The following is a 12,498-nucleotide window of genomic DNA, read 5'->3' on the forward strand; positions in this document are numbered from 1 at the left end:
TCCCGACAGGATCATAAAGTGACAAATGTATCATTTGACTGCAAACATTTTTAAGATTATTTTACTAAAAACTGGAGCTCCACTCGGCCGGTCCCTCTGATTAGAAATGTCTTGAATCCAAAGACACAAACATAAAAGTACATGAGAAATAAGATAGAAACATTCACTGTGATATGGTGACGAGACAGACTACAAACCTTCATTCTTTTTGGTTTTATTTATTCTTCTGTCCATCTTCTTTTCACTCACTCTGGTTGTTGCTAAATAAAGCTTTATGAAGTGTCCTTTTGTGTTTGGTGGAACTGCTACTGTTTTTATTTTTGCTTTGTGTACAGTATGCGTATTTATTAAGACGAGACTCATGACATTGTTATGACGTTACACACGGGTTCATGGTCAACATTCTTGAAAAGGAATGGTGCTAAAATGAATGTTACCTTCTGTTTATTTTGCTGAATGATAGACGAGTCACAGACGACACAGAGGGTTCACAGGTGTGTTCAGTATAATAAATACAAGTGTTCATTGCCATTATGCTGTTAATTTTGTATAAAATCTTTTTGTAATAAAATTATACCGCATGACAAAGCACTCCGCTGTGGTTTTGCTCTTCTTTCTTGTGTTAATTTGCGCTACAGAGAGAAACAAAGCCGCACACTTGACATTCAAGTATTGGGACACCGTTCATCTGAATAGCAAGAAAGAAAGGAATTTCCTGCAGCTGTTCCTGTCTGTTCTGTGCACTGCCCCATTAAATTACTTTCAATCCATTAGTTTCAGTGGAGGAACACATATGGGAGGTAAAATATTGCTCCACCTTTCCAGACAGCACTGTTTCTGTTTGTTCAGTCCGTGTGTGTCTGTTCAGTGGTGCACTTTAGTGGTGGGACGACACTTGCACAAACTTTGGAGGCACATTTGGTGGTCATTTTGAAAAGGTTTGTATGTTTGCATTATCAGTCCATCTGCAATGAAGTGGCCAGTATGGATGGTTGCCCGATCAAGGACCAGAGTTGGGTAGTAACAGATTACATGTCAGTGAGATCATGTAATTATATCACAAAACATATCTATAGTTACATCTAAATATATCTGACTATAAACAGTCTTGATTACATGTGAAAAAGATGGATAATTAGATTAGACTTACATTATCCAGCACAATGGAAACAATTACTTAATGAAGTTTTCATAACGTCTTTAAAATGTGGAATTTTTAAAATGAATCAGAGAATATTTATGGAACTTAAATTCTTGTAGATGCATCCTTTTTTTTTTTTTAAAGTAAAAGGTGCAATATTTTCATTTAGTGCCAAAGTGACCAAAATACCTGCATGACATTCTTGTCAGCCTCAGCTGTATGTTGTGTTTAGTGCATATGTTAGCTGACAACACGTTAAACTAAAGACGTACAGAAAAGCTAATGAATGGCTGACTTCTTACTTGACACACCTCTGGTGACGCCACCTCTGAAGGGAGCGTGTTAGTCACAGGTTTTAAAAGGTTGTTCAGGCCCCTGACACACAGAAATACACTATTTAATTCCCATCACATGTCTGCTGTTCTGTATGGTGCAAAAGAAATCATTAGAACTTGCAGGCTCGCGTCTTGGTAAGCATCCTTGAGGGCAGCACGTGCCGCCTCATCATCCCTTCAGATCTGGGATGATGTCACTGTCTTTGGCATATAACCCCCCCTGACTGTCACTACAGAGAGAACAGCAGACCATATCTCTGAAAATGATGGCTTGAATGGTACAAACCAATGGGGCGACAAGTGATTGAAGGCCTGCAGGTGTATTATCATTGACAGACACCTGCAGCCACAGCTGGTGATGAACGAGTGTGTGGGCATGACCCACGTCTTTACAGCTGAACTCTGTGTGTGTGTGTGTGTGTGTGTGTGTGTGTGTGTGTGTGTGTGCATACTGTAGTGATAAGTGCCTCTAGAGGTCTTTTGCTAATTTAAATTTGAATATTACGGGAAAAGAAGGTATGAATACAAAACAGCTGTGCAGCTGTCTAAATGAACACTTCTGGTGTTTTTCAAATCCCATTAAAAAACCAAAACCAGCTATGTGTTACAGCCGCCCTGCCTGCGGCTGCATTCATTCCCACTGAAGACTTTAAACCAACGAATCCTCCAAATGTAAAAAACAAGCGATGGACACACACACACACACACACACACACACACACACGTAATCCATTTGTGCCTTTCAAAATCCAAACCTTCATGATATGACACTGCTGGTTAAGGTTTGGTTGGGTTTAGGGAAACATCATGGTTTGGGTTAAAGTGACTGCTTCATTAGTGGAGTGTCATCGTCATGGTTACGATAGTTAAACGCTTGGCTAAGGTTCAGGAGCGATTGGGATCATGCTTGAGTAAAGACTGGGATCACAAATACATACTTTCATTTTACAAAACAGGCTGAATTATTTCCTAAAACACCTGAACTCTGTAGTTTTTAGCAGAAATTACTCCAAAAAGTGTAAATAGTACCATCTGTTGGTATTTCCAGCAGCAGATGTGGCGCGCTGGTGAGTATTCAGAGTAGGATGGTGTGTGTGGGACTGACGTAAAGTACAGTGCAGCAGCCATTTTTCATCATGATGAATGAAAATGTGTGGCTCACTGATGTGTTTTTATAATAGCTTTTGGAAAACAATGGAGCTCTGTGGCACGGAGGAATAAGAGTGTTAGAAGGAGAAGGTCTTTTCTATTGTATGTGCATATGCTTCAAAATCTGCTGTAAGATGTTCTTATCTCAGCCACTTTCCTCTGTATCACCTCTGATGAAGCCTGATGAAACATTTCAAATGAATCATCCAAAATAAACACAATATAAACAATTATATAAACTGTGATGTACAATATATGCTTTGTCCAGTCCCTCACTCTCCGGCAGTCACTTCACGTTCTCTTACACAACCAAACAACCAGTTCAAGTGTGTGTTGGACTGACAGGTTAATTGTGGTAATCATGGTTTGATTGAACTCCTCTGTAACTACGCAGGTTGAGAAAATCAAGCATGACATTTGAATCTGGCCTTTCTGAGTGGCAAAATTATCAATACTTTGTCAATCACTCAGCAGGGGCTTCAAGTGGATAGAAGCGTTCGATATGTTCAGTGCTGTGCCTCTCAAAATATCACACCAGTCTAGTGTGTATCAATAGCATGTATGACTTTAATGATATCCTCTACTGTGTGTATGTTTCAGGAGAGTGATGTCTCCTTTAGTTCTGATTTTCTGGAAATGACTTCCATGTTACTCGTCACCAAATACCTGCAAATCTAATAACGTTCTCATCAGCCTTACGTTAGCACTGTTACTGTGAGTGTTAGCATTTAGCTCCAAACACAGATGTAGTCCACAACTTTTAATGCTTAATTATCAAGGGTTTTTTGCTCATTGCTGTCTTTTCATTCATTTTTCCTTATGTTTCTATCTGTCATATGTGTTTTTTTTGTAATGCCGGCTCTGGAAAGGTGGAAGAGCAGTGAACAATAACAGAGCCAACATGAATGTCTCTTAACACTTGCAGCTGCGTAACCCTTCTTCACTGTAAAATACTTTAATCCACATTCAGGTTTCGATTAAATCTTCACACTCTCAGCTGAGGCTAAGAAGAAGCTGAAACCTTTTCCACACACGTACACACAGGTCACTCCTAATGTGGAGCGGTGACACCAACAGTGACGCACAAAATGACGAAATGGGAGAGGGGACAGCATGTGGGAGATAAGGGCTTCAGGCATATCTTATATATTTTTGTCGCAGAAGGCAGCTACATTTGGATGCATGAGGAGAACCTCTCCTGTGCCTGAAAAACCATACAGAAATAATAATATGTGCCGTCTGTATATTTGTACATTTTTCCTAATAAATTCTTTAGACACCATCAGACTTTTCCCCCCAAGTCTTTCACCATTATTTATTTCCATCATCCCACTTGATATTCCATCCTCTCTCTGTCGGAGGTGTCAAAAATACACGACCCTCATTTTTCTTATTAGTCACATGTCTTTTTTTTTTTTTCTCCACCACATTTTCCCGCAGGGCTCCTCTTGAGTCATGACTTCTGACCATAAATGAAAATATTCTCTGGAATTTAGTTATTTAAAATACATACAACAGACCAATTATCATGTTTAAAATCAAACACAATTAGTTTTGCTTTAATCTCCTCCATCAAGTTTGCTGTCCCCAAACACTCCCCCACACTGACAGGACGTCATGATTATACTGAAAACTATCAGGCATGGTCACGACAGATGACTCAAACTTAACGATCCGTAGGAAAAGTGTCCTGTGCTGAAAGCCAGTTCCCGAACATGACGTTTAGTCACAGGAAATGAAGAGACACCATTTTGAAGAGTGTGTGTGGAAGTGCAGGGTATTTATTAGGCTGAGATTATAAATATCCACATTTAAAAATGATCAAATGACACTTACGATTGATTGCAACCTTTTAAAAATTGAACAAAGAAAATAATTACTACATGGCATCTTCCCGCAGGAGATAGGGTGATTATTCTGCTCGATTACAGCCAATCACAGACAAATTGCATTGTAATGTTGAGGGTTTGTGCAAGCACCATCTGCGTGCATAAAAGCATGACACTTGCCACTGTATTTTTGTTTCAGTAATTTTCCCCCACGTCACAGCTGAGAATGTCATTGCAAATTAAATGCCTGGTTGGGTATTTTGGGAAAATTGACGTGCAGAGGAAAACCCTTAGAAAATGCAGCTTGAGTCCACACTTTTGTCCTCCCCAAGGTGAGAGTGTCAGCATTCCTGCTTGAGGGGAAGACGTGTCCGAGCGATTGGCTGATGCTGCTGGACCCAGGTGGTCTGTGCGCACTGGGATCGCCAATGCGTCATTGCGACATGGTACAGAGTCGTTTCCCAAAAGCTCTGCCTCTCTCGGCTTGTGAGGTGTCCAGTAAGTGAAAGCTGAATGTAAGAACACTTGCTCTCACACACACTCACACATGTAACATTTGAACTGCTTTATACTTTACACTGTTTAGTTTATAGGAGTCCCTTGTTTTTTGATTTCATGTCTATGAGTTGTTAACAGTTCCACCAAAAACATATTTCCCATCTAAATTTCTCAGATTGTTTCATTCAAATAATTAAGTTAAAACAAGGTAAAACAAACAACAATCTAATAACAGAACCCCTCAGATTTATCTGCTGGTATATTTGCATATAGAATAATTAAAACTTGCTTCACCTTGAGGAGCTACAATGGTAAAATGGTACCAATTCAATTTAACTGTATAACATTGGGGACAGTTTTTCACACAAGGAGTACTTTTACTTTTGAAACTCAAAGTACATTAAGCTAATAATACTTCTTTACATGTACTTGTGCAGGATTTTAAATGCAGGACTTGTTATTAAGTATCTTTACAATGTGGTATTAGTACCAGAGGATCTGAATACTTCCATGCACACATACATATTCTGTTCTAAAACATCGGTACGCACGCCCAGTAAATAGTAATTCAAGAAAAAGTCACGTGTTTCAGTTTACAGAGCATATATGTTTATTTCCTGTGGCTTCATATAGTTTTTACATGATGTGACCCAGTGGTTGTGATTTATTTTCCCATGTATTAAAAGTTGTTCTCGTGCACCTCACAATAGCTTTAAAAGCAGTAAAATAGTAACACCCTTATCAGTGACACGTAGCGTGAACAGTTCATGTCCATGACTCCAGCTTTGCACCAACATGAGGGAAAATGTATTCCTCCTTGGGGAACGCAGACTGACAGACTGACAGACTGACAAGGGACAAACACACTTCCTACTAAATGCACCATCAGGCTGTGACAGGCCTCCAAAGACAGTTATGAAATGTTTAACTTTATGGAGCAGGGACAGCTGGGGCGTCTGCTGGGACAAAGAAACAAAATGATGACAAAGGCTTTCAAGACAAATTCTTAGATGACAAAGGTGCCTTTTTAAAGGTCAGTGCCACTGAATCGTCACCTGTCTGCTGTGGACAGAACTGGGAGAGAGAGGTTTTTGCTGTAATGGACTCAAGTTTGGGAGGAAACGCAGCATCAAAAACAAAAGAAGACAATGACAATAAAGACAATTGTGGAAAAAGGGAACTTTGTACTTCCTAATTACAAACATCACTCTAGTTTAAAAATGACTACGATGGATCAGACAAGCTCAATGTGAGATCACAAAGTCATCATTCAACAGCTCCAGGCTGAAAATTGGTGTCTACATTCATTAATGCTACATTCACAATCCTATGTGGGGAAAGCTAAGACAAAATATGGGACCTTCACTTTACTGTGTCGTTCTTATTGTGATGCCATTTTTAAACTGTAAGGATTTACAGCAGGTTTTACAATCGGACTTGTGCTGACTTCTACTTGTTTTTCTTCTTCTGCTCTTGGAAGAAGTCATTGCAGGCAACAGTCAGGGCGGCCACCAGCACAACAAACTCGTTGAAATCCACCTCGTTGTCCTTGTTAGAGTCCAGGTCGTTCATGATCTTCTCCACCAGCATCGGATCCTTCTGAGACTGAAATCAAAGCAGAAAAGAAGAGTCTCTTAACAGTTCTCCTCTATAACTCTGGACTTGGAAGCAAACAGTATTGATTAGAAGTAGTTCCAACACATGCTAGATGTAGGTGATGACGTAGGAACTGTAGGATGAGTTAACGTAGATGCAGTTATTGATGGATACCAGTGTTTAATATTGACTGAAGGCAGAAGCTGCCGCCCGTGTCCAGCGGAGAGCAGAGTGATGCTGCTGCTAAATGAGCCATGAGCTGCAGCTGATCACAGCCGACATTTATTGCTTTGCTCATTTCCTCCAGGGTCGGGAAACAAGACTCGGCTTTGCTTTTCCACCCTCTCACCTCCGAGGCAACAGTGATCTTTATGTTGCGGCGCTCATTAAAGTCAACAATTTAGCAAAAGGTTGAAATTAAAATACAGCCCACAGTGAGGGCAAACTCAGACCTGATTTACTTTATTTGTGCTAATATGTGCTGCGTTTCACATGTGGGTTTGGTTTTTAATGGACAAAAGGACGCAAAGCAATAAAAATAGATACAAATAACCCAGATAAAGAAATAAACAAAGAGGAAAACTCTTATCAGGTTATATATATGTGTATATATATATATTCCCAATAATAACAAAGTAGATTTGTATGGTATAGAATAAATATTTGTATTTATTTAGCCACATTGCCGTTCTGTAAAAACTACATATCTCAAAAAAACATCAGTTTTCATTCAGCCTTTCTGATTGTTGCATTTTTTAGCAAATGCAACGGGTTCTTAAAATATGGTTCATTTACCGGATATATTTATTTAGCATCATTTTTGTCGAACCATAAATGAACACTTAATCCTTCAGTTCATTAAACAAACAAACCTCAAATTTGGAGAAATGTGGTTTCCCTTGAAGAGTAAACTTAAGTCTGATAAACTAAAAAAAACTAAAAAACAAACTAGATTAAAAGTACCAATCCAACAAACTCAAGCTCAGCTAATAAAGGAAATAATAATTGAAAAGTTTAGAGAAAATGAAAACTAACACCCCAAACATGACGGTCTTCTCCTGAACGCATCTTTTTCCCACTAAACTGTATATACAGTAAATACAGTCATCTGTCCAGCTTTGGTTTGCATGTGTCCAAGTTTCCGAGAGGAAACTGAGGCTGAATGTCGGTCTCGCTGGGGCTGCGTCTACTCTCAGAAGTGACTGAGGCCTGAAGGGATGTGATGACATCATGGGAGTGTCTATATTTGGAGGCGATATGCACCACTGATGATGATGTGTGAGCACCTGAGGCTTCCCATCCGCGTGAGGGAGGACAAGAAGAGAAAAGAGAAAATATAGAAGGAAGCATTAGAGGTTTGACTCCCAGGCCTCTGCCTTTTTTTTTTTTTTTTTTTAGATGTGCTGGTCTCATTCATTGGCAGTCGCAGGCCTGAACACGCTGCTATCACACAGACTCAGGGGCTGGGGCTTATCTAAAATGACCTTATCTATCTCCTCCTCCACTATCCTTTATTTCCCACTGTGCCGTGATGTGAGAGCCACCAGCAGTTACACTGACAGCAGGACGGCAATCAATGAGAAAACAATTTCCTAAAACAAGGTCAGGCCGCTCTTTCTGGAATCATTTGAAAACGTGGTCATCTGATTAACTTTATGGGGAGTCGGGCAGCAGCACCGTCCAAAGTGGTAAAGATCCTTAATAAGCAAATGACCATGATTACTATTGGTCATTGAAGATCAATCGGAGATGTAAAGGTCACGAGTTGGTGCATCAACACACACCGTCTCTCTGTGTTTCTCTCACCCCTCTGCTTGTGTTCCTGTTTAAATGTTGTGCATCTTTGATTTGTCTCGTACACTAACTAATAAGATCTGTGCAAAACATTATGACATCTCAACATCTGCAGTAACAGGAACTGTATTTCTCAGGTTCAGACAAGTTCAGATATTTGATTTCACTTCTCAGAAGGACAATAAAGATAAAAATTTCACAAGACCAGTTTCCTGAAGGGGACCTGAAGGTGCTATAACTACTAACCACCCATTCACACACACACTAACACACTACATAGCCGTCCTGACCATCAGGAACAATGTGGGGTTCAGCAGGCGGAGATCAAACCGCCAACCCTGTGATCAGGACATGACCCACCGCTCCTTCTGAGCCACATCAGCTTCACAGAAGTCCTACAACAGCTCTCAGCTTCACAGGACGTAACATGGACAGGACACATTGTGTGTTTTAACTCTGATAACCAGAGAGCAGGCCGCACACACACACACACACACACACCCTGCATTTCTAAATGTTATACTGTGGTGAAGTTAACAATTTCTTGCTTCATTTGGGTGGATTATTGTCCATCAGGACACTAAGTCTGGCTATTTAAAGCTCCAGTTAAAGCTCTTGAGGAGAGAAGCTTTTTCCTGCTCCACCTGCAAAATACATTTCTTTCTATCCAACTATTTTAAAAAAAGCTACATATAATTAATAGTTAATGTTCTGGGTTTAACTCCCATAAGCCCAAATAACTAAAATGGCTCCTCACAGGGAAAATTCTGCTCCACAGTGTAACAACTTCAGCTTAAAGACTCAATAAACGACACAAACAACAACGTGATCACAAGAGTCTGCTTTACCGTGAGGAAGTCGGTGAGCTCGCTGTTCAAGAGTTGCTTTAACTCGCCCTTGTTCAGCTTGTATTTGTCCCCGTCATTTCCAGAGTAGTTGTAGAAAACTGTTATCAGTGCATCCATTGCACCCTCGAGCTGGCTCGGCATTTCTGCTGCAAGGATGATAACTCTCACTCTGCTTCCTGCAAATGAAAGTGTTTTATGATTCCCACCTTTTAGTACAATACAAGTAGCATTATGTACAAGGGAGTAAGGAGCAGTAATGATGTGCCTGTGGGTGAGGTGTTCTTACCTGGTTAGAGTCCTGGACGATTGTGATAAGAGACGCTGCGGCTCAACTTGTTTATTAGGAAATGAGGAGAAGCTAAGTGAGCCTTCCTCCATATTTGCGGCGATAATTAATTCCACAGGTGAGGCGCCCATGGTAACTGTCTTTCTTTCCAGGTTTTAATCAAGGATGTTGAGTGAAAAACAAAACATGCACCAGTGTAACCCCAGAGCCCCCATGGGTGTTCATCAGACCCTGAGCCATGCATGGGCCCTCACATATGTGTCTGCATCACTTGCATCCCTGAAGTGTCTCATATAGATCAGCAGAGGAGGATGGGTTTAGACTTGTCAGAGAAATCTGCTTTTTCCGTCTTAAAGGAGCAACAGTGTGCATAATCTAATTGTCTAATGCTAAAGGCATCGCTTCAAGCTGCTCCCAAGTGAATTCATTTATGTGCCTGATCCATGAAAACATTGTGGCACATTGTGTTAATATAGTGAGTGATTCTAGCTCTGTGCTTCCGCGGCCCTGGTGTTTGGAAAATGGACAGCAGTCATGCCGTGCTGGTTAATGAGAAGCAGCACAATGGAAAATAGTAACTGAAATACATTTGTTTTGCTCAGGGGACACGACAGTTTCCATTTTTGTTTTCTTTTTTACATGAGTGGAGAAGACGGCATTCACTGAAATGTTTTCCTCATCTTCACTTACTCAGGTGTTTCACATGAGAACAATTCTTATCTTCAATTCTTATTCTCACATTTCTGTACGTAACGTACTTTCTACTCCACTGCATTTGTTTGACATATAAAAACACTGTAATGATAATGAAGTTCTTGCCTTATTGACAAAACTTTTGACTGTGGAAAAAAAAGCCCTGCTCACAGCTGATCAGATGAAACTGTAACACAGATACAATGATTAGATGCATCAGTAATGATATTCCAAGTGTATAATATATAATTATGTTGGCTCACTGAGTACTTTTTCTGATAATAGGTGAATGTTGCTGATAATACTTGCCTACTTTAGTATCATTTTCATTGCAGGATGGAGATTTTTATATTGTAGAATCACTACTTCTATTTAAGAGAAGGATCTGAATACTTTCTAGAGAATATCACCTTTTATAAAGAATCCTTTGCCAAGCTGAGCCACTGCAGAGATCCAGTTTCCTGAACGTTACCTGCTTCTAGCGTAGAGTTTTATCTGAAGGTAAGGACGTAACGATGAAACAACGTTTTAGGAGACAGACACTGTGTCAAACTGTGCAAACAGACTTTGCATTGACATACTTTGAATTTGCACATCACTTTGCATATAAACAAACCCATCCCAGCCCGACCCACACATGGAGCAATGATGACTATTACAAAATGATGATAATAAATAACAAAGCACTCAATAAACACAGGAACATAAATCTCTGAGAAAACGGGGGCGGTCGGGGTGATGACAGGTATCCAAAATCTGCATCCTGAACCCTGTGTGTGGTTGTCAAGGCAACAAAAGCATCTTGTTTCTAATACATCAGGTCACTTTTGACTTTTTCAGCATTTAAGCCAAACCACAGTCTTTCCTGGGCCTAAACGTAACCATAAGAATGTACAGATACTGTATTGCAAGACTATATATCACAGGTGACATGTCGTCACTGAACCTTAAGCAAATATGGTCCCTCGTTGTTGATTTTAAACGATTCATGTGGTTTTATGAAAACATTCTTGCTGCAGATTTGCAGTCGTCTACTTATCCCATTTACCTGAAGGTGAGCAGCCAATATTCTACTGAAGCAACCACTGGATTTACTTTATTTCAGAACAAAGAAATGAAACTCGCAGTGACTTGCTCTGCTTGCCGGCAGGTGACCGTTCTCTCAGTTTCACCTTCTGGTTCAAAATCGTCACATTTCCACTGTAGGGTTTATTTTTAGGAAGAGCGGCTTCCATCCTTTTGTGTCCGATGGCCCCTCTCTTACACGACTGTCCCTCCTCTGTCACTGTGTCATGAGGAGAATAACACTCCATTCAGCCCTCGGCCCCCGTAGACAAGACCTGAGGGATGTTAGCTGTCAACTTTTCTTCCACCAGCAGCCTCTGCAACAAAGAAAACAAGTTTCCATTTGCTAAGGTGATGAAACAGTTTCCCTAACAGCTGCTAATAGTGAATGTGTGAGAAGGTGACCCATGAAATGCTTAACACAGACTGACATCACACCAAGCGCTGAAATGTTTCCTGATCATTTTAATGCGACAGAATCCACATTTGAGTTATTTCAGCGTGGGTTTGATTTCAGTGTGAAAAATAAAAGGCCATTGTTGGATGTGTTTACTACATTTATCTCAGTTATACATGTGTCCCATCTACAGGAGCACTGAATAGATTTCACACTTTTCTGAGCCAAACTCTGAGCCAAACACCTCCGTCGATGCCTCCATCTTTTAAAGTCCTGCTCGAGGTCTTTAAGGGCATAAAAAGCCTCCCGCCTATATGACATATGATGCATCTTTTTTATGTCCCCTCGGGTCCTCTGCAGCATCTTAAGGTCACCACAAAGACAATAAGAAAGGATATGGTGTGTGCACCTGAGCTGTGAAATGTCTCTGTATTTCATGCTGATGCAACAAAACACTTTTTGCATTTAGGTTTTAATGATCATCTCAGCATTTAGGTCATGCAACTTTACTTTTTTACCTTTCATGTTTCTGCTTAATTCCATATATATTTTAAATGATTCTGTTTTTTTAGGAAGGCTAATTATCTACTTGTTCTTGTACTTTTTCATTTTCCAAGGTTTATCTTATATTGTTTTATTTAATTTTACTGAATTTTAGTATTGTTTTATTATTTTGTTAATGGCCATGCTGGCTGCATACTTTATGCATGACAAAGTAGGTCAGTTCTTGGTGCACCGTACTGAAATATCAGATTATTATAGGATATTAGTGAAGTTGCCAGTAAAACTGGGTACAGAGAGACCTTGGTGGAGGCCTAAACAGGTGCCACAACCCTCCCTCTTCCCCGCACACATAAGCCCTTACAA

The 12,498-nt window shown here is 40.1% G+C and overlaps 1 protein-coding gene across 1 annotated transcript; it reads right to left on the bottom strand.

Annotated features, from left to right (window-relative positions):
- Positions 1-6,401: 6,401 nt before the first annotated feature.
- On the bottom strand, positions 6,402-9,607 carry s100z (S100 calcium binding protein Z). The gene is made up of 3 exons (XM_070850540.1): positions 9,477-9,607; positions 9,191-9,362; positions 6,402-6,557 (listed from the first exon to the last, which is right to left on the bottom strand). The coding sequence occupies exons 1-3, from the start codon at positions 9,605-9,607 to the stop codon at positions 6,402-6,404; spliced, it is 459 nt and encodes a 152-aa protein (XP_070706641.1).
- Positions 9,608-12,498: the final 2,891 nt, after the last annotated feature.

This window comes from Pempheris klunzingeri, chromosome 19 (genome assembly GCF_042242105.1).
Source record: "Pempheris klunzingeri isolate RE-2024b chromosome 19, fPemKlu1.hap1, whole genome shotgun sequence".
Taxonomy (NCBI): domain Eukaryota; kingdom Metazoa; phylum Chordata; class Actinopteri; order Acropomatiformes; family Pempheridae; genus Pempheris; species Pempheris klunzingeri.